The 23,052-nt window shown below is 48.0% G+C and overlaps 1 protein-coding gene across 4 annotated transcripts in view; it reads right to left on the reverse strand.

Annotated features, from left to right (window-relative positions):
* mipol1 (mirror-image polydactyly 1) overlaps nt 1-23,052 on the reverse strand; it is a 129,557-nt gene that overhangs the window by 38,490 nt on the left and 68,015 nt on the right. For all 4 annotated transcript variants that reach the window (XM_075448532.1, XM_075448531.1, XM_075448534.1 and 1 more), the window contains exons 9-10: nt 20,547-20,580; nt 20,287-20,457 (exon numbers count right to left, since the gene is read on the reverse strand). In XM_075448532.1, the coding sequence (XP_075304647.1) occupies nt 20,287-20,457; nt 20,547-20,580 (205 nt within the window). The remainder of the gene's footprint in view (nt 1-20,286; nt 20,458-20,546; nt 20,581-23,052) is intronic.

A 23,052-nucleotide genomic window follows, 5' to 3' on the forward strand; every position in this document is an offset into this window, starting at 1 on the left:
TGGAGCGTGCAACACTATAGACTAAGCCGTGCTGTATGAGTGTGTGTGTTTGAATGTGACTTGAAGTGTAAAAGCTCTTTGAGTGGTCAGCTCGATTAGAAAAGAGCTATATGGGTAAACTCCATTTAGCATTTTAACATTTAAAAAATGAGGTGCATCCTGGCCCTGGTCACACAAAACCTCCCCCTAAACAATTGGCAAAGCCCCCCTAAAATCCACTTATTCCACCTAGTTTTTAACATTAGCCTTCGATAATAATCTAATTCAGCCACTTCAAATGACAACCCACACAATCTTGGGTCTGGGAGATCAGGCTCTGCTTACCATCCTTTCAGGCTATTTTCAGCCCTATTGACACTGTTAAAAAAACCTGATAATACCCTCTACCATCTGGCTCTGGAGTCTAATGTGAAGGTGTTTGATTGGCATGTAGACCTACATCCAATGACTCGGTCTAAGGTGTAAGGTTAAACGGCTGCATCAGCAACAGACCCGGGTGTACACACCAAGGATGCTGCAGTTAGGGTAATTCCATTTACAGAATTTTCTTGACAGAAACATTTGTCTACCGACCAGAACATCTCACAAGATGGCAATAACTTGTGGACAAAAAGAGATGAGACTGCTCTTTTTATTTTTTTTACAGCTGTAAAATCAATCTGACATCTGCGGACATCCACAGTCCAGTCAAAAGTAGTAACAAGAGTGATTATCCCAGAGTTGGGATTATCAGAAGCAGCCTGAAGGATAAAGCTATCCCTTATAGCACTGCCGTCCTCTGGGAGTTGGAGGTATGCTGGACTGGTAGGGGTTAGCCCACAGCACGCCTGCAATGGTAAGCCTGCGACTGCACACAATGGGAAAGGCTTACAATATAACATTATAATAATGTCATCAGTAGATAAACTACCTTATTTTTCCTCCAAAAGATGCTAATAATAATAATAATAATAACTTTAATTATATAGCACCTTTCAAAGGACCCAAGGTCACTTTTCAATAACATAAACAAAGAACATTGTCACAGACCAACAATCAAACAAGCAGAACACAAGATACACAGACAGGTTGAAGGGGATTACTGGTTGAAAGCAATGTTGAACAGATGAGTTTTGAGGATGGTTTTGTAAATGTCCAGAGACGGGGTATCGCGTATATCAGGGGGGAGAGAGTTCCAGACGGTGGGTGCGGCAAAACTGAGTCAGGAGCGAGGAATGGAGCGCAGAGTCCGGGATGTGGTGTGGAGATGGAGGAGGTCAGACAGGTACTGGGGGGCCAGGCCATGGAGGGACTTTTAAGTGAGGAGTAGCATTTTGTATTTTATGAGGAACTTGACCAGGGGCCAGTGGAGGTGAGGGTGGGGGTGATGTGCTGCCAGGGCTTGGTGCGAGTGAGGACCCTGGCAGCTGAGTTCTGGACGTACTGGAGCCTGTCCAGGGTTTTGTTGGGAACCCTGAACAGGACACCACTGCAGTAGTCCAAACGGGAGGGGATGAAGGAGTCAATGATTTTTTCTGCCACAGAATTGGAGAGTGATGGTCGGAGTCTGGCAATGTTTTTCATATGGAAGAAGGCAGATTTGGTGACGGATTTGATGTAGGACTGGAAAGAGAGGGTGGAGTCGAGGAGCACACCCAGGTTGCGGACCACTGGGGATGGAGAGATGGTAGAAACGTCCATGGTCAGGAGAAATTCTCCAACATGCCTGAGTAGAATCTTTCTTAACCACCACCATGAGCTATGTTTTACTGCTGTTTAGTTTGAGTAGATTTGATGATGTCCAGGTTTTGGTTTTGTGCTAATGTAAAGCTGGGTGTCATCAGCATATGACAAGGACAAGGCAATGCACTCAAATGAGGTGTTATGTAACACAGGCAGCTGTTTGATGAGGACATCAGCACGGAAGATTACTGCCAACCCTCCTCCACGACCACGATGCTAGACAGCATCTAGAGGAACCACCACTATACTAAACAAAGAGCCCACCAACATTCCCACAACTGTTCCTTCTACATGTGTCTGAGCTCTTGCTTGCAGCTAGGTTATGATCACAGAAAACGTCTGGATAAGGCAAACAGTATTTATGGTATAAGTATAAGTCTCCATGTAACTGTATGAATTTCTTTGAACTAATAGTGTATGTGGGAAGTCAGTTTATTATTCTCTGATATGATATGATAAGATATAATAAGATTATTGTGTGTAGGTGTGTGTTTGTGTGTTTGAACTCAGATTCGCCAGATGACTTCCACCTGAAAACATGCTAAAATGATTTCCAGTAAAAACTGTAAATGTGTGTTAGATTAGATTAGATTAGATTGTACTTTATCACACGACGGGGAAATTCACTTGTCACAGCAGCAACAATAGACATGAAACAAGAATTTAAAAAAGATAAACATTTTTTTAAAAGAGAAAAAGCAAGTACTAAAAAGTAAGGAAAAAAAAAAAAGTAAGCACTAAAAAGTAAAGTGACCTAGTATAAATAATATTGCACATTGTGAAGTTGAAATGAATAAAATATAAATAATACGGGTAAAGAAAAATCTCTGTATGATTATCATGGGAAAGGCAACAACATGATCAGTGGGTGCATGTGTTGTAAAGTCTGACAGCAGCCGGGATGAAGGACCTGCGGAACCTCTCCTTCCTGCACTGTGGGTGTAACAGTCTGATGCTGAAGGAGCTGTACAGGGACCCCACAGTGTCATGGAGGGGGTGAGAGGAGTTGTCCATGATGGATGTCAGCTTAGCTAACATCCTCCTCTCACCCACATCCTCAATGGAGTCCAGGGGACGGTCTAGGACAGAGCTCGCTCTCCTGATCAGTTTGTTCAGTCTCCCTCTGTCTCTGTCCGTGCTGCCCCCTCTCCAGCAGACCACAGCTCCAGTTTCCTCCTGTAGCTGTCCTTCCCCTTCCTGATCCTCAGCCGGAGTTCCTTCTGGACTCTGCGCAGCTCTTCTTTGTCCCCCGATCTAAAGACCCTCTTCTTCTCGTTGAGCAGTGCCTTTATCTCGGAGGTCACCCAGGGTTTGTTGTTGGGAAAACACTGTACCAACTTGGAGGGCACAGTGTTCTCCACACAGAAATGAATATAATCTGTAATGCAGTGGGTCAAACTGTCTATGTCACTGCCATGGGGGCTGCAGAGTGCTTCCCAGTCTGTAATCTCAAAGCAGTCTCTGAGATCTGAGCCTAGCACTAGTCTCCTCAGACCACAACTTCACAAGCCTCTTCTCAGGCGGTTGTTGATTCACCACAGGAGTGTAGTCTGTGACCAGGTGGACAAGGTTGTGATCTGAGCGACCAAGAGGGGGGAGGGGGGATGAGGTGTATGCATCCTTGATGTTTGCATACAACAAGTCCAAAGTTTTATTGTCCCTGGTGTGGCATTTCACGTATTGTGTGAAGGTGGGGAGAGCAGAGGACAGGGAAGCATGATTGAAGTCACCAGAGATGAGGAAGAGGGATTGGGGATGCTGAATTTGAAGCTGGGAAACAACAGTGTGGATCTGCTCTGTAGCAGTAGCAGCGACAGCAGAGGGGGGGATGTACACAGTTACAGCAATAACATGTGAAAACTCCCTCGGGAGGTAGTACGGCCGCATGCTAACCGCTAACAGCTCCAAGTCTCTGGTGCAGAGTTGCTCCTTAACACTAGCCCCTTTCACACTGCCGAATAACCCGCGTTTAATTCGCGAATTTAGCGTGTCCGCTGTTGTGTTCACACTGCCGACCCGGGCTGCCGCGTCAACTCGACTCGCCTTTCGACCCGCGTCGGACCCTAGTCTTTTTGCCGAGCCGAGTTTGATGTGAACACAATCGACGCGGGTCGGACGTGGGCGTGACGTGAGGAGTTTAGGCTAAAAGACAGAATGGACAGCTGATTCAGAACAACAGAGACAGGTGAGGACAAGTTTTACTCTGTTGTAGCCTACAACAAGTTTGAGACATTTTTTAATATGGCCAACTGGTGAGACAAGGAGGTCCGCGAGCTCCTCAGCCTCCGAGCAGAGGACGTTATTTACCGCCACATTTCGGGGACGGTGAAAGATGGACCTCTGCTGGAAGGGCTGGCGAGAAAGATGGGAGAGCGCGGTTTCCCACGCAGCAAGACGCACCGTAAAGTAACATCTCCATGAACTGCATTGCAAAAATGAGTTCTCAAGGTGTCCCGCCATCGTTTGTTTGAAAAATTTGATGCAGACAGGTGTATTTCACCCTACCTCCGACGCATGGCTTGTGCCTACGTCATTGTACACGCCCAGCATTTTATGTGTTTCGTGTGACGCTCTGCCACTAGGCAACTCCCCCTGAACTCGGCTTCAGGCGACACGGGTCACCCTGACACGCCAAGCGTTCACATTGCTCGACGCGGGTCGAAGGTGCAATTTGGACCCGCTAAGATAGCGGGTCGCAGTGTGAAAGGGGCTACTGAAGTGTCCCGGGTGGCACCATCTATCATTCACAATAAATAATAATAATAATAATAATAATAATACATTTTATTTTTCGAAGCGCCTTTCAGGTCACCCAAGGTCACCTTACATTAAAATTTGAGAGCATTAAGAAAAATAATAAAAGCATAAAAACATGAGGCAACATAAAACAGAAGTGCACAGAGTCCAGTTATAGGGAGAATGCCAGTTTGAATAGGTGAGTTTTAAGTTGGGATTTGAATGATGTGATGGAGTCTGACTGTCTTATGAGTGGGGGGAGGGAGTTCCAGAGCCTGGGTGCTGAGCAGCTGAAGGCTCGGTCACCCATGGTCTTGAGGCGTGACGTGGGGATGGTTAGCAGTCCAGCAGAGGTTGAGCGGAGGGTGCGGGAGAGAGTGTGTTGGTGAAGGAGGTCGCTGAGGTAGGTGGGGGCTAGGTTGTGGAGAGCTTTATAGGTGAAGAGAAGATTTTTGTAGTGAATGCGGTATTGTACTGGGAGCCAGTGAAGTTGAATGAGAACAGGGGTGATGTGGTCCAAAGATTTGGTACCGGTGATGATCCGGGCGGCTGAATTCTGGATGATATGCAGTCTGTTAATGAGTTTGGTGGGGAGTCCAGTGAGCAGGGCATTACAGTAGTCAATGCGGGATGTGACAAATGAATGAACCAGGATTTCAGTGCTGGATTGGGTCAGTGATGGGCGGAGTCTGGAGATGTTGCGGAGGTGGAAGAATGCGGTTCGGGTGATATTTTGAATGTGGGGTGCAAATGAAAGGGTTATGTCCAGAATAACGCTGAGGCTCTTGACTTGGGGTGAAAAGGGGACAGGAAATCCGTCGATGATGATGGGTGGAACTGGGTTGTGATGTGATTTGGTGAGGATGGATTTGGAGCCGATGAGCAGGGCCTCAATTTTGTTGCTGTTAAGTTTAAGGAAGTTCCTGCTCATCCAGCTCTGGATGTCTTCAAGGCAGATGATGAGGGAGGGGGGAGGGATGGCGGCGGTGGGTTTGGAGGAGATGTAGACCTGTGTGTCGTCAGCGTAACAGCGTAACAGCGTAACAATTCCCCCTCCCTCCTTCTTACTGCTCTCCGTAGCTTTCCTGTCAGCCCGCACCTCTTGGAATCCGTCCAGGGTGATGTGTGAGTTGGGAGAAAGTTCGTTCAGCCACGTCTCCGTGAAACACATGAGGCTGCATTCCCGATACTCCCTCTGCAGCCGGGTAAGCGCCGTTAGCTCTTCCATCTTGTTTGGGAGAGATCTTACGTTCCCCATGATGACAGACGGTAAGCATGGTTTATACCGTCTCTTTCGCTGTCTGCGCTTCACTCCCGCTCTGCATCCTCTTCTCCGTCGCCGTATCTCCATGGGGATCTCCGGCCGCTCCGCGCAGGGAATGGGTGTGTTTATGGGTGTGTTTACGGGTGTGTTTACGTGTTATCTGTGTTTATGGGATGTAATAACAGATTTGAGAGATGCTGATAGTTACCAAATGTCATCAGCTTTGTGTTCAAAGATTCAGTCAGGTTGACATAGTGGTGAAAGTTGCAACATTTCAAACTTATTTAAATGTCTCAAACGCCTGCTGTTGAGGCAACGAACTCTGCAAGTCTTTCCTACAGACATGTAAGTTCCTGGTGTAAAAAAATTAGTATATAGGAATGACTTTAAATAAACATTAACCTCTGCTTTTCCCTGAAAATCCTGCCCTCACTTTGTACTGGAATATCTAGTTTCAAAGATACAGTTCAATTCAAGAAAATTAGAATCCAATTCATTGTAATACAATCATAATCCAACCAAATCCATCCATCCATCCATTTTCTATACCCGCTAAATCCAACTCAGGGTTGCGGGGGGCTGGAGCCTATCCCTGCTGTCATTGGGTGAGAGGTGGGGTACAGCCTGGACAGGTCGCCAGTCCATCACAGGGCCACACAGAGACAAACCAGACAAACCACCATCCACGCTCACACTTACTCCTAACATGCATGTTTTTGGACAGTGGGAGGAAGCTGGAGTCCCCGGAGAGAACTCACACATACACAGGGAGAACATGCAGACTCCACACAGAAGGATGCTAACCACTACACCACTGTGCAGCCTCCAATCAAATCCAATTCATTATATTCCAAATTGGTCAAATTCATACGGTGTCAATCTTTTAAAAAAGCTGCCGAGCTGAGGAAACCAAGAGATTGCACCAAAACTTCTCTTCCCTTTTAACAGGAAGAAACCTCCATCAGAACCATAACCAGGAAGGGCGGCCATCTGCCTTGCCCAGCTGGGGATTGAGAGGACAGAAAAGAGGGGATACAGAAAGGCAAGGATGTGTGTCCATGTGAGTGAGAGAGAGTTTTTCTTATGCAGCAGTTATGCTGATAAGTGGATGCATCTAAAGAAACACATTGGGGTAAAATATATTTGATCTTTCATTATAACAAAATCTTGTTTAATCACTTAGATTAAATAATTTTAAATGAATTATAAAATATAATCTTTCACATTTGATATATGTCAATATTTACAGATTGGGCAGTGACGAGTCTAAATAACTAAGCACATTGAGTTGCCTGTGGTATGAAATGCGCTTCATAAATAAAGATTGATTGATTGATTGATTGATTGATTGATGGAACTAATAACTTACAGCTCAAAGTCTGCTGTAGAGGAGTCGAACAAGAAGATAACAATGGACATGGCCACAGAGAGAAAAGAATAAGGACTGCTTGATCCATTGTCGAGTTAAAATACAAAATAAAAGATGTTAAAAAGCAAAGATGGTAGAGTTTGGATGTGGTAGCCAGTCCAGGTGCTTGTTTTCCAGCTGCATACAGTTCCAATGCTGTTCACTGGCTCATTTTTTAAAATGGTCACTCCAGTGGTCAATATCCTCCAAGCGGACAATCAGCAGTGCGATCCCCTACCCAGCCCTAGGTCAAAGTGTCCTCGGGCTAAACACCGAACCTCACACCAGTATCAGTGAGTGATTCTAGAAAAAAAGTGTTTTAGGGTTTGTGGGTTTTGGTATGTTCTTGGGGTTTTAGTTAATGGGGTGTTATATTCCAGTTAATTCTTTGCCTTTTAGTCTCTTGGTTCCACATTGTATGTTGAGTGTATTTATCTGTCAATCATCATGGCTTTGGTATTTGTTCTGTGCTCTGGTTCAGTTATTCTTAATGCCTTGCTTTAGTCTCCATTCTGTGCTCTGGTTCAGTTCTGCTCGAGTTCTGGTGCTTTGTTTTAGCTTTATTCTTTGTGCTTTATTCTGTTTTAGTTTTCAGTCCTCTATGTTTGATTCAGTTGTCTGTGTTCTGTTTAGTTTCTGGTTGTTTTCAGTCCTTGGTTTAATTCCTCTATTCTTGGTCTTTATGGATTTCCAGTTCCTTGATTTGTTTAATAAAGATATCTTTGTTTAAGGGCTGCACTGTAGTGGTGCTCATCACCGTTGCCTAACAGCACGAGGGTTTCTGGTTCGAATCCTGGCTGGGGCCTTTGCCTGTTCTCCCTGTGTAAGCGTGGGTTCTCTTCAGGTTCTCCAGCTTCCTAACCGGTGTCTCTAAATTGTGAGTGTGTGTGGGTGTGCATGGTTGTGTGGCCCTGTGATGGGGTGAACTGTCTAGGGTGTTCCCAGCCTGTTGCCCAGTGACAGCTGGGATAGACTCCAGCCCATCACGACCCTGGGTTGGATTAAGCGGATATAGAAAATAGATGGATCTTTGGTTCATTGTTAGTCTGCCTCTGGCCTGTCTGCATTTAACTCCATTATCTACTTTAAGACAAATCACAACAAAGTGTTGCATATAAAGAGTGGAAGTACATAATAGGAAGCACTGTACGATTGTTTGGGTGAAGGAAAAACACACTGAAAAGTACTTTGTTGAACCCAGACAAGGTTAAAGAGGTGTTATGTAAGTATATACACATATATCATAAGTGTCTGAATATTGAAAAAGATAATATATGTTTTAACATGTCATAACATTTTCAAAAGTTGTTTTCCTAGAAAAAGTCCTGATAAAACTAAACCTGAGTGCTGTACTGTCTAATCCACCTGCAGCAGGTGACTATCTGTTCATGTTAAATCACTAACTGAGCTCAAACCGGGTTGAAACAGCAATATGGTCCTTTAAAGATGGGTCAGCTTGTGAGAATCAAACCAGCAACTGTCCTGTGGGGCTGCCATCAGGGTGTGTAGTGGTCTGTGGCTGTACTTTAATAAGCTGTGATAACCTGTAATTACTCAATAAGAAGCACGAAGCTCAGCTGCCTTATGGGCTGGCACACTAGGGGACAACCAGCCCCCCTCTTTTCTAATATTTCCCAGAAGCCCCAGCTGCCGAGGGAGATAATCCCTGAGAGATGAGGAGAGGGAACAAGGGATCGGTGAGCACCAGGGGGGAGGAGAGGAATCCTCCAGCATGGAGTGCTTTCTCTCTCTTAGTCTTCTATGAGGATTATGGCGGCATTTGAAACATATTTCACTGCAGTGCAGCAGTGGAACGAGGGCGGGATTAAGGTGTTACTGTGGAGGGGTGGTGTTAACGCAAAGGGGAGGGGTGTTAAAAGATGGCGGAGTAGCAATATTGGCAGGGTGGTACTGTTGTTGCAGTGAAGCTGATACACTGGTGAGTTTTAAAGTTAAGGGAGGCAGGGGTCATGGGAAAATGATGGGGTCGTTAAAGTGTGAGGCCAAGTGCATTGAAGTGGGGTGAGTTAAAGGTTTAGATATAATTCATATGTGCAAGTACCACATCACCTATGAAAGTACCACCTCACATGTACAGCTTCAGCAATACAGAATGTGAAGGCAGTGCATGAAGGTAACTCAAGTTGTTACAGTGAGTGTCAGAGGGTGACACAGTGAGAGGGTGTCAGAGGGTGTCAGAGGGTGACAGAGGGTGACACAGTGAGAGGGTGTCAGAGGGTGTCAGAGGGTGACAGAGGGTGACACAGTGAGAGGGTGTCAGAGGGTGACAGAGGGTGACACAGTGAGAGGGTGTCAGAGGGTGACAGAGGGTGACACAGTTAGAGGGTGTCAGAGGGTGTCAGGGGGTGACAGAGGGTGACACAGTGACAGGGTGTCAGAGGGTGACAAAGGGTGACACAGTGAGAGGGTGTCAGAGGGTGTCAGAGGGTGACAGAGGGTGACACAGTGACAGGGTGTCAGAGGGTGACAGAGGGTGACACAGTGAGAGGGTGTCAGAGGGTGACAGAGGGTGTCAGAGGGTGACAGAGGGTGACAGAGGGTGACACAGTGACAGGGTGTCAGAGGGTGACACAGTGAGAGGGTGTCAGAGGGTGACACAGTGACAGGGTGTCAGAGGGTGACACAGTGAGAGGGTGTCAGAGGGTGACACAGTGACAGGGTGTCAGAGGGTGACAGAGGGTGACACAGTGAGAGGGTGTCAGAGGGTGACACAGTGACAGGGTGTCAGAGGGTGTCAGAGGGTGACACAGTGAGAGGGTGTCAGAGGGTGACACAGTGACAGGGTGTCAGAGGGTGACAGAGGGTGACACAGTGACAGGGTGTCAGAGGGTGACAGAGGGTGACACAGTGAGAGGGTGTCAGAGGGTGACAGAGGGTGACAGAGGGTGACACAGTGACAGCGTGTCAGAGGGTGACACAGTGACAGGGTGTCAGAGGGTGACAGAGGGTGACACAGTGAGAGGGTGTCAGAGGGTGACACAGTGACAGCGTGTCAGAGGGTGACAGAGGGTAACACAGTGACAGGGTGTCAGAGGGTGACAGAGGGTGACACAGTGACAGGGTGTCAGAGGGTGACAGAGGGTGACACAGTGACAGGGTGTCAGAGGGTGACAGAGGGTGACACAGTGACAGGGTGTCAGAGGGTGACAGAGGGTGACACAGTCAGAGGGTGTCATTGTCTTTCAACCAAAGGTGGCCAGTGACACATTTAGAATGATCGTCCTGCAGTGTCTGTTGTAACAGCGTGCATCTTCTAACCAACAAAAAGGAGCGTAGCATAGAGAGATGTTCTGGTCAACGCGACGCTGGAGCTGCTGTCTGAAAACAGAAACAAACCTGAACTGTGTCAACAGAAGTTAAACAACAGAAAGATAACTTTGGAAACTCAACCCCAGTTCAAATACAGCTCAGTTTGCACACATCTAATATAACGTCATAGCCGCGATCATCACGTGCCTGTCTCACAGTGTGGCTTGCAGAGAACTTTCATGTGCTTTTTACAGTGGGAGGGTGTTGGTGGGTGGTACACAGCGTTACATTGACAGGGTGATGGGTGCATCACAGTGTGTTGAAGCTTCACAGTTCACAGGCAGTACATGTTAGAAGTGAGGGGTTGTAGGGTACTCTGCCTCTTTATGGCCAGAGAGGGACAGATTTTATTTTGGGGTCACACCTTCGTTCATCGAGCATCAAAGACACAAGTGGTTTGCATGTTTGAGCTAACCTGTGTGTAGATTAAGAGCATATACATGGAGTCGGCCCAGCAGACACCTCGGTGACCAGGGAAGAAGGTGGTCTCTCCCAATAAGACATGAGCTCCACTGAAAACATATGTGAATGCTCCCTCTAACATAAAAAAAGGATGCTGTCTGTTCTCTGTGAATTTAATCCTACTTGGTGCTAAGCACAGATACAGCGATTTACTTTAACATTCATAGAGATGTTACAATGACTGTAAACACTGCTTTTAATTTATTATCTTGCCGTTAGCCTTTTTTGGGGGGGGGGGGGCTTTTATGTCTTTAATGGATAGGACAGTTTAGAGAGACAGGAAGCTGGGGGCAGAGTGAGGGGGAACAACATGCAGCAAATGGCCGACCGATGCGGGACTCGAACCTGGGCCAGCTGCAGCGAGGACTATAGTCTCTGTACATGGGGCGCCTGCTGTACCCACTATGCCACGGACCACCCCACTGTTAGCCATTTTAATCAGAAGTTTTCATGTTATTACCAAAAAAAAAGCTACCGACTTTTACATCTGTAGGTGGTATACTGGATCAGGGATGAGCTGGGCTGCTGTGATTGGCTGTTTTGCACATCAGTAGTGGTTTGTCATTAGGGCTGCTCTATTAGCTTTGATTTTCTTACTCAAACAGTTGAGAGGTGGAACTGGCGAGAGCCAGTTGTGAAGTAGCATTGTTCAGTGACAGCATCTGGTTTTAAGATTAGGCTTAAAACTTTCCTTTTGACAAAGCTTATAGTTATGCCTATAGTTAGTTCAGGTTACCCTGAAATATGTTTCAGCATTTTTTACACCAACAGAATAAAGTTCAAATGGAGATTCCAACAATGTTCTGCACTAAAGTGACAGTAGCTCTAATAATATTGTGTGAATTTCTGTATTTTTGGGATTGGCTGCAGGAGCACAAACTAGACTCAAACGTGTCTCTACCCCGTTACAAGAGAATACGAACCGATAGGTAGCAGCAGTTAAAGCAAAGGTGGACGCATCGCAGTGCTTGTTCACAGATGGTATAATCCTGGACATGGAACTGTGAGGGAGATGACCTGTACCTGGAACATGGAACTGTGAGGGAGATGACCTGTAATCTGGGACATGGAACTGTGAGGGAGATGACCTGTACCTGGGACATGGAACTGTGAGGGAGATGACCTGTAATCTGGGACATGGAACTGTGAGGGAGATGACCTGTACCTGGGACATGGAACTGTGAGGGAGATGACCTGTAATCTGGGACATGGAACTATGAGGGAGATGATCTGTACCTGGGACATGGAACTGTGAGGGAGATGATCTGTAATCTGGGACATGGAACTGTGAGGGAGATGACCTGTACCTGGGACATGGAACTGTGAGGGAGATGACCTGTAATCTGGGACATGGAACTATGAGGGAGATGATCTGTACCTGGGACATTGAACTGTGAGGGAGATGACCTGTAACCTGGGACATGGAACTATGAGGGAGATGATCTGTACCTGGGACATGGAACTGTGAGGGAGATGATCTGTACCTGGGACATGGAACTGTGAGGGAGATGACCTGTACCTGGAACATGGAACTGTGAGGGAGATGATCTGTAACCTGGGACATGGAACTGTGAGGGAGATGACCTGTACCTGGAACATGGAACTGTGAGGGAGATGATCTGTAACCTGGGACATGGAACTGTGAGGGAGATGACCTGTACCTGGGACATGGAACTGTGAGGGAGATGACCTGTACCTGGGACATGGAACTGTGAGGGAGATGACCTGTACCTGGGACATGGAACTGTGAGGGAGATGACCTGTACCTGGGACATGGAACTGTGAGGGAGATGACCTGTACCTGGGACATGGAACTGTGAGGGAGATGGCCTGTACCTGGGACATGGAACTGTGAGGGAGATGATCTGTACCTGGGACATGGAACTGTGAGGGAGATGACCTGTACCTGGGACATTGAACTGTGAGGGAGATGATCTGTACCTGGGACATGGAACTGTGAGGAAGATGACCTGTACCTGGGACATGGAACTGTGAGGGAGATGACCTGTAACCTGGGACATGGAACTGTGAGGGAGATGATCTGTACCTGGGACATTGAACTGTGAGGGAGATGACCTGTAACCTGGGACATGGAACTGTGAGGGAGATGACCTGTACCTGGGACATTGAACTGTGAGGGAGATGACCTGTAACCTGGGACATGGAACTGTGAGGGAGATGATCTGTACCTGGGACATGGAACTGTGAGGGAGATGACCTGTACCTGGGACATGGAACTGTGAGGGAGATGATCTGTACCTGGGACATTGAACTGTGAGGGAGATGACCTGTAACCTGGGACATGGAACTGTGAGGGAGATGATCTGTACCTGGGACATGGAACTGTGAGGGAGATGACCTGTACCTGGGACATGGAACTGTGAGGGAGATGATCTGTACCTGGGACATGGAACTGTGAGGGAGATGACCTGTACCTGGGACATGGAACTGTGAGGGAGATGACCTGTACCTGGGACATGGAACTGTGAGGGAGATGACCTGTACCTGGGACATGGAACTGTGAGGGAGATGACCTGTACCTGGGACATGGAACTGTGAGGGAGATGACCTGTAACCTGGGACATGGAACTGTGAGGGAGATGACCTGTACCTGGGACATGAAACTGTGAGGGAGATAACCTGTAACCTGGGACATGGAACTGTGAGGGAGATGATCTGTACCTGGGACATTGAACTGTGAGGGAGATGACCTGTAACCTGGGACATTGAACTGTGAGGGAGATGATCTGTACCTGGGACATGGAACTGTGAGGGAGATGACCTGTACCTGGGACATGGAACTGTGAGGGAGATGACCTGTACCTGGGACATGGAACTGTGAGGGAGATGACCTGTACCTGGGACATGGAACTGTGAGGGAGATGACCTGTACCTGGGACATGGAACTGTGAGGGAGAGGACCTGTAACCTGGGACATGGAACTGTGAGGGAGATGACCTGTACCTGGGACATGAAACTGTGAGGGAGATAACCTGTAACCTGGGACATGGAACTGTGAGGGAGATGATCTGTACCTGGGACATTGAACTGTGAGGGAGATGACCTGTAACCTGGGACATTGAACTGTGAGGGAGATGACCTGTAACCTGGGACATGGAACTGTGAGGGAGATGATCTGTACCTGGGACATTGAACTGTGAGCGAGATGACCTGTAACCTGGGACATGGAACTGTGAGGGAGATGATCTGTACCTGGGACATGGAACTGTGAGGGAGATGACCTGTAACCTGGGACATGGAACTGTGAGGGAGATGACCTGTACCTGGGACATTGAACTGTGAGGGAGATGACCTGTACCTGGGACATTAAACTGTGAGGGAGATGACGTGTAACCTGGGACATGGAACTGTGAGGGAGATGATCTGTACCTGGGACATTGAACTGTGGGGGAGATGACCTGTAACCTGGGACATGGAACTGTGAGGGAGATGACCTGTACCTGGGACATTGAACTGTGAGGGAGATGACCTGTACCTGGGACATTGAACTGTGAGGGAGATGACCTGTAACCTGGGACATGGAACTGTGAGGGAGATGATCTGTACCTGGGACATTGAACTGTGAGGGAGATGACCTGTAACCTGGGACATGGAACTGTGAGGGAGATGATCTGTACCTGGGACATGGAACTGTGAGGGAGATGATCTGTACCTGGGACATTGAACTGTGAGGGAGATAACCTGTAACCTGGGACATGGAACTGTGAGGGAGATGACCTGTACCTGGGACATGGAACTGTGAGGGAGATGACCTGTACCTGGGACATTGAACTGTGAGGGAGATGGCCTGTACCTGGGACATGGAACTGTGAGGGAGATGACCTGTAACCTGGGACATGGAACTGTGAGGGAGATGATCTGTAACCTGGGACATGGAACTGTGAGGGAGATGGCCTGTACCTGGGACATGGAACTGTGAGGGAGATGATCTGTACCTGGAACATGGAACTGTGAGGGAGATGATCTGTAACCTGGGACATGGAACTGTGAGGGAGATGACCTGTACCTGGGACATGAAACTGTGAGGGAGATGATCTGTAACCTGGGACATTGAACTGTGAGGGAGATGGCCTGTACCTGGGACATGGAACTGTGAGGGAGATGATCTGTAACCTGGGACATGGAACTGTGAGGGAGATGGCCTGTACCTGGGACATGGAACTGTGAGGGAGATGACCTGTAACCTGGGACATGGAACTGTGAGGGAGATGACCTGTACCTGGGACATGAAACTGTGAGGGAGATGATCTGTACCTGGGACATTGAACTGTGAGGGAGATGACCTGTAACCTGGGACATGGAACTGTGAGGGAGATGACCTGTACCTGGGACATTGAACTGTGAGGGAGATAACCTGTAACCTGGGACATGGAACTGTGAGGGAGATGACCTGTACCTGGGACATGGAACTGTGAGGGAGATGACCTGTAACCTGGGACATGGAACTGTGAGGGAGATGACCTGTACCTGGGACATTGAACTGTGAGGGAGATGACCTGTAACCTGGGACATGGAACTGTGAGGGAGATGACCTGTACCTGGGACATGGAACTGTGAGGGAGATGACCTGTAACCTGGGACATGGAACTGTGAGGGAGATGACCTGTACCTGGGACATTGAACTGTGAGGGAGATAACCTGTAACCTGGGACATGGAACTGTGAGGGAGATGACCTGTACCTGGGACATGGAACTGTGAGGGAGATGACCTGTAACCTGGGACATGGAACTGTGAGGGAGATGACCTGTACCTGGGACATTGAACTGTGAGGGAGATGACCTGTAACCTGGGACATGGAACTGTGAGGGAGATGACCTGTAACCTGGGACATGGAACTGTGAGGGAGATGATCTGTACCTGGGACATGGAACTGTGAGGGAGATGATCTGTGCCTGGGACATGGAACTGCTAGCCGTGAGGTTACGTCCATATTATCTACCAGAGAGTTCATCTGTGTTATTCTGGTAGTGGTGTAAATATTACCTGGCATTGCTGCCTACACAGTCTGACATCATCAGCTCAATTGTTGCCAGGATACAAACACAACACCCAAACTGGGGATTTCTACCAAGTCTCCCTCTCTGCTATATTTCCAATCTATATATATATTATTGCACTGTTAGCTCAGAGCTGCCGTGTTGTTGGTATCCGAGGCGTTCAGGGGGCTTATAGGAAGATTTCTACACATACACATCTACTGGGATGGCGTCATCCACGAACGCTGCTGCAGCACAGCTCATTCAGTCCGTGCTCTGTGACGGTCGGCTAACTTCACAGTTTGCTGCTGCTAGTTTTGTACAACATGGCCATTTGGAAATACGCAATAACGAACCATGTTACCAGCAGCAGTAGCAAATTCCGTGTAAAGATGCTGCAGCGGCGGCGCGTCAATGACGCCATCCCAGCAGATGTGTGTGTAGAAAGCCCCCCATAAGCCCCCCGAACGCCTCGGATAACAACAACACGGCAGCTCTGAGCTAACAGTGCAATAGTACACGTTCATTCATTCATTGGTGGAGTCCTACACATACCTGGGAGTAACTGGACAGCAGACTAAACTGGAAATGGAACACTGAGGCTGTCTACGACAAGACAGAGTAGACTGCACTTCTTAAGGAAGCTTTGGTTCTGCAGTGTCTGCAGCAAAATGTTGCATTTCTTCTGTAAGTCTGTGGTGCTTTACAGCCTCTGTTGGGGCAGCAGCATCAGATCCAGTGCATCAAAGAAGCTGAACAAACTGATAACGAATGCTGGCTCTGTGCTGGGGACTGCTCGGGATATGCAAAAAGAAGAATCCTACGCAAGTTAGTGAACATAAAAAACAACAGTGCCCATCCTGCAAAAAGAAGCTGAGTTATCCTTTCTCTCTGCCAGCAGGAGTTCTGCCAGATGTCCTAAAGAGTGAAAAAGTCCCATCTGTGCTGTTGCTGTCAATTTTAGAGCCTCCACCTGAGACATTACGTTCAATAAAGGTGTGCATGTGTAAAGAGAAAGTAAGGTGTGCCTGTGGAGGAACATCCAATCTATGCTGAGGTTAAATAGACTTTAGTTAGGCATTAGGGATTAAGAATACGATTGAACTGGAGCGCTACAGGGAGTTGGAGCAGCTAAGTGTCGGCAGGTTCTATCACAGCAGGGTGTTTCAGCGTCTTCCAGCTGCACGACTTCACAGGCTGCTCCATCGTTACTAAACAGATGTTAATATGACGTGTCATCTTTCACAGGTGTAGTTTTTGTGTTTTGGACAAACCACTTCATCAGTTCACTCTCCCCTGGTGGCGGTTTTCAGGGTCACCAGAAGGCTGCTGCAGGCAGGTTACCATGGTGACAGCAGTCTGTCAGTCACACTGAGGGAATAGATGAAGGTTTCTGATCTGATTCCTTTTTCATCTATGAAACCCATCAGGAGAAGGCGGGGCTTCTAAGCCCACCACCTGCAGCAAAGCATGCTGGGAGCACACCCCATGTCAACATTCCACTGCCCCACTCTATCTCTCTCTCATCCCACCATCAGTCAGACTCCTCATCTTTTTCATTTCTTCTGATTCGCCCCACCCCAACAGAGAGCAGTATATGAATTGTGGGTAATAAATCCAGCACTCTGCAGGTTTTGGTAATAAACTCTGTGAACTGAACTTTGATAATAATCAGCCTCCAGAGGAGAAATGGCAAAAAGAAAATCTGGATTTGCTTCTTTAAACTAGAAAAAGTCCAAACAAGAAAAGTGCAGCTACATAACATAGATGTGACTGAGTGACAGCTCACTGTTAGAGAATAAAACAGCAGCATTCCATAATCATCCAAGGTTCAGGACAGAAACCTGGTGGAAGGGTGGATGTTCACTCTTCACTTTGCACCAACATCCAGAGCTGTCGCCTCACCAAGACATAAAGAAACTTCTTTCACATTTAAATATTAATGTCTGTAGCTTTTAGGTCCTCTCTGATACTAAATGTATTTCCTGCTAAAGTGTATGCTACTAATGATTACATGAAACAAGGAAAAAAAGAAAATAAATAAAAAGAGAAGAGAAGAAAAGAAACAACTTTCTCTATACAATGAAAAACAGTGTGCGCCTTCCAATCAAAACGGAGCTTAAACAGTCAGAGACTGCTGCAACCAGGACATCTGCAGTTTTTAATTCCTGCCCACAAAAACAACATTTCATAATTACTTTATGTTCTGAACATTTCTTCTTCATTTGTATTTTAATTTGGTCAATTCTACTAATAGGACTAGGTGTTTCAGTCCCTAACATGCTCAGCACTTAGCTTCTATGGAGATGTATTCCAGTGTTTTGTGGTGTTTAAATGGGAACAGAGGGTAGGAGAGAAGAGAGCAATGATGATAAAAAAGGAGAAAGAGAGGATGAGGAAGGGCGAGGAAGGGCGAGGGGCCAGATCGGGCTACCTACTCCCCTGCCGGACTGGGCTGTACACTCTACCTTCCCCTGCTTCCACCCTCAGGTGGGAGAAGAATAGAGAATAGAAGAAGAAGAACAAGTGTTTATCGGTTTTTCATTTGTGGAATACCGTCCTTGTCAAGAACTATCGAGTGGCTTGGTAAAACATTAAAATCATTCTGGCTTATTCAGACTCAGTAGAGGAAGAACTTAAAGAATCACCAGGAAGTTTGCACCAGTCTAAATATGCACATGAATTTGCAGCTAAAGAGAGTTCCTGCAGAGGTTCATGAGCTTTTACAACTGCTGAATGAAACATGGCCACAACATGGAAGCTAACAATGGAAAGAATTATTAAACTCTTCAAGAAGGTCATTCAAGTGTGATGAAAGATGTTGGTTGTTCCCTGTCAGCTTTGTCTAAAATTTGGAGCAAGAACAAAACAAATGGGAAGGTTTTAAAAGGGAAACATACAGCTGTCTAAGAGTCGGGACAGAAAACTCAAAGCAATATGTCTGAAAATAGAAAATGTCCAACAGAAGAAATGAAACAGAAGCAGGAGCCAATGTTTGTGAGAGAACTGTAAGAAACCGGCTGGAGGAAATGGGATTTCCATCCAGAGAAGCAAAAGTAAAGCATCAGTAGCACCTGAAGAGAAGAGAAGCAGGTCCCAGTGGCTGAAGAGAAGCAGCCATGGACTGTGGATGGTTGGAAGGAAGAGAGACTCAGAGATTAATCACTGACCAAGTTGGTAACCTCGGAGTGTTGATAGACTCAGATCTGACTTTCAGCAGCCACATCAAAGCTGTCACCAAGGCAGCTTTTTACCATCTCAGAAACATCAACAGAATTAAAGGTTTCCTCTCCCAAAAAGACCAGGAGAAACTCATCCATGCATTCATCTCCAGTAGACTCGATTACTGTAATGCTCTTTTAACTGGACTTCCCAAAAAGAGCATTAAACATCTGCAGCTCATCCAGAACGCTGCTGCTAGAGTTTTAACCCGGACTAAGAGATCTGAACACATCACAGCAGCTTTAAAATCTTTACTCTGGCTTCCAGTCAGTCACAGAATAGATTTTAAAAGCCTGCTGATGGTTTACAAATCCCAGAACGGTTTAGGCCCAAAATACATCTGTGATATGTTCAGAGAATATAAAGCCAGCAGAGCTCTTAGATCCAAGGACTCAGGTCAGCTGGTCCAGTCCAGAGTCCAGACTAAACATGGAGAAGCAGCATTTAGCTGTTCTGCTGCGAACAAGTGGAACAAACTGCCAGTGGAGATTAAACTTTCACCGAATGGAGACATTTTTAAATCCAGGTTAAAAACATTTCTTTTCTCATGTGTCTATGCATGAAATATCTTTTAACTTATCTAGACTGTTGCCTGATTTTAAATTCATTTAAATGATTTTATTTGTTTCTCTTTATATTATTTTATGTATTTTTAATGCTTCTTGCACTCCCTGCTGCAATGCTTTTATTTTATGTAAAGCACTTTGAACTGTTTGTACATGAAATGTGCTATACAAATAAATTTGTATAAGGTGTAGATTTGATTTGATTTGACCAATCTGCTCTGGACAAGGAGATGATCCTTGGTCCAATGAAACATAGAAAGATGAAAACAAGCAGATTTCCTCCATCATGGATGATATGGGGCTGGTGATGGACCAGGGGAGATGGCAGCCATTAGCTCTGCAGGAAACGTGCAGGAGGACACTTTTCTCATCACATCAGTCAAAAGGAGGTTTGGTGATTTCCTCCAGCCGGTTTCTTACAGTTCTCTCTCAAACATTGGCTCCTGGTTCTGACCGTTTGCCGTGCCATCAGGAGCACTCTGGAGCTCAGTGTTTTGGCAACGCCCTCGTGGACATTTGGTGGGACTGAGGACCGAAGCACCTGCACAGCAGTTCATCAGCCAGGTTAGTGGACTCACCTTGTGAGAAGATCTGTCTCTTTCATCCATCACAGACTTCATCTCTTGAGCTGTTATTTCATGTTGTCGTTGCCGTGTCAACCGCAGATGCTGAATGAGAATGGACCCAAACTTCTGGATGTCCTGGACAGAGTCCGCCTCACAGACACTCTGAAGGAGGTCATCCACATCCTAAAGATCCAAAGCAAACAGAACTGCTCAGATCATCAACCTGATGCTAAATAATACAACTAAAATACAAGTCCAGCGAGAGGCTTTACCATGTGAGGGTCCTGCAGGCTGATGTTCTCCAACCTGGCAACAGACGGAAGCACACAGTTAGCTTTAGGTCTGAGCAGTGTAAATGCTGCTCCCTGATCACAGCTGCCCAGGACAGCAGGTGAAAGCAGACTTTATCTTTGTTTCAGCAGTAAGACATGAAAAGGCTCATATCCAGGTTCTGAGTGGACCATTCCTGCACCCTGTTCACACTGTTCTGGCATAGGTTCATCCAACAGCATGCTCCTTCTGCTTCGACTCTTCAGCTGGCTCAGAGGAAAGAATTTATTTCTGAAATAAAGTGAAATGACAGGTAGGGTGAACTGGTACCCTGTAGCAGAGAAACTGGGGCCCACAAAGGCTCCTGCTTCCCTCCCAATGACCACATCAGAGCTGGGCCTCAGAGCTGGACCTCAGAGCTGGGCCTCAGAGCTGGGCCTCAGAGGGAGCCTCAGAGCTGGGCCTCAGAGCTGGGCCTCAGAGCTGGGCCTCAGAGCTGGGCCTCAGAGCTGGGCCTCAGAGCTGGGCCTCAGAGGGAGCCTCAGAGCTGGGCCTCAGAGCTGGGCCTCAGAGCTGGGCCTCAGAGCTGGGCCTCAGAGGGAGCCTCAGAGCTGGGCCTCAGAGCTGGGCCTCAGAGCTGGGCCTCAGAGCTGGGCCTCAGAGCTGGGCCTCAGAGGGAGCCTCAGAGCTGGGCCTCAGAGCTGGGCCTCAGAGCTGGGCCTCAGAGCTGGGCCTCAGAGGGAGCCTCAGAGCTGGGCCTCAGAGCTGGGCCTCAGAGCTGGGCCTCAGAGCTGGGCCTCAGAGCTGGGCCTCAGAGGGAGCCTCAGAGCTGGACCTCAGAGCTGGGCCTCAGAGGGAGCCTCAGAGCTGGGCCTCAGAGCTGGGCCTCAGAGGGAGCCTCAGAGCTGGGCCTCAGAGCTGGGCCTCAGAGCTGGGCCTCAGAGGGAGCCTCAGAGCTGGGCCTCAGAGCTGGGCCTCAGAGCTGGGCCTCAGAGCTGGGCCTCAGAGGGAGCCTCAGAGCTGGGCCTCAGAGCTGGGCCTCAGAGCTGGGCCTCAGAGCTGGGCCTCAGAGGGAGCCTCAGAGCTGGGCCTCAGAGCTGGGCCTCAGAGGGAGCCTCAGAGCTGGGCCTCAGAGCTGGGCCTCAGAGGGAGCCTCAGAGCTGGGCCTCAGAGCTGGGCCTCAGAGCTGGGCCTCAGAGGGAGCCTCAGAGCTGGACCTCAGAGCTGGGCCTCAGAGGGAGCCTCAGAGCTGGGCCTCAGAGCTGGGCCTCAGAGCTGGGCCTCAGAGGGAGCCTCAGAGCTGGACCTCAGAGCTGGGCCTCAGAGGGAGCCTCAGAGCTGGGCCTCAGAGCTGGGCCTCAGAGCTGGGCCTCAGAGCTGGGCCTCAGAGCTGGGCCTCAGAGGGAGCCTCAGAGCTGGGCCTCAGAGCTGGGCCTCAGAGCTGGGCCTCAGAGCTGGGCCTCAGAGGGAGCCTCAGAGCTGGGCCTCAGAGCTGGGCCTCAGAGGGAGCCTCAGAGCTGGGCCTCAGAGCTGGGCCTCAGAGCTGGGCCTCAGAGCTGGGCCTCAGAGGGAGCCTCAGAGCTGGGCCTCAGAGCTGGGCCTCAGAGCTGGGCCTCAGAGGCGGCCTGAGCTTCATTATGTCCTGCGATCCTGAAGGCCATCTGAAAAACCTCTATCATTTCAATTTCCAGCTGAAAAGATTCCGCTGAACGGACACGTGCTTTTCCTCCCATGCAAACAGGAGTCATGATGGTGGACGTGCAGCTGGTAACTAGCTTATCTCCTGCCTCTCCTCCTGGGAAGCTCTTTTTCATTTAGCCTGCTGCTGTTTTGCTGTAATAAACTGTAATAAGGTGGCCGAGGCTGCTCGCTCTGCAGGGAACAGCAGGTAATGAAAGACTGGCCGCCTCCAATAAAGCTCCTCTAACACCCTGCTTACAGCCCATCCAGCCCGGCTCAGCCCGGCTCGGCTCGGCTCCCTCCACCACCATCATTAACACTCCCACACACCTCCGTTCAACAGAGGCACGCTGCCAGCAGCCATCAGAGGAATCAGATGATCCGAGTGAGGAAAAATCAATCTGCAATCATCCTTTAAAAAAGTTTCACTTGTCAGACAAGATTTCACAGCTGCAGCTGAACTTAATCTTTATGACACCAGGGCCAGCTCAAGGCCTTAGCTCTTCTTTTTAAAAGGAATATGCCTTTGTCTTAAAGACTATTAACAAATAAAAACACTGCAGCTCACAGGTTTATGTAGGGCTGCAGAAAGGTTTTGCCCCTTAAACGGCATTCCCGTATAGCTCTGTCTGAGTGGAATGATGTGCTGTTACTGACCACATGAACGGAACCTGTGACAGATGTGTACCAGCTGTGGTGTAGACCTGCTTCTTTTAAAGGGATCCATGTCCAAATCTAAATCCTGAGCCCCACACCAGAGAGAACTGAACGGTGGCTCTGCTGACATGCACAGTACTGTTCAGATATGAAGCTGGTTACGAGCTTATT

The sequence above is a fragment of the Odontesthes bonariensis genome, chromosome 17 (assembly GCF_027942865.1).
Source record: "Odontesthes bonariensis isolate fOdoBon6 chromosome 17, fOdoBon6.hap1, whole genome shotgun sequence".
Taxonomy (NCBI): Eukaryota; Metazoa; Chordata; class Actinopteri; order Atheriniformes; family Atherinopsidae; genus Odontesthes; species Odontesthes bonariensis.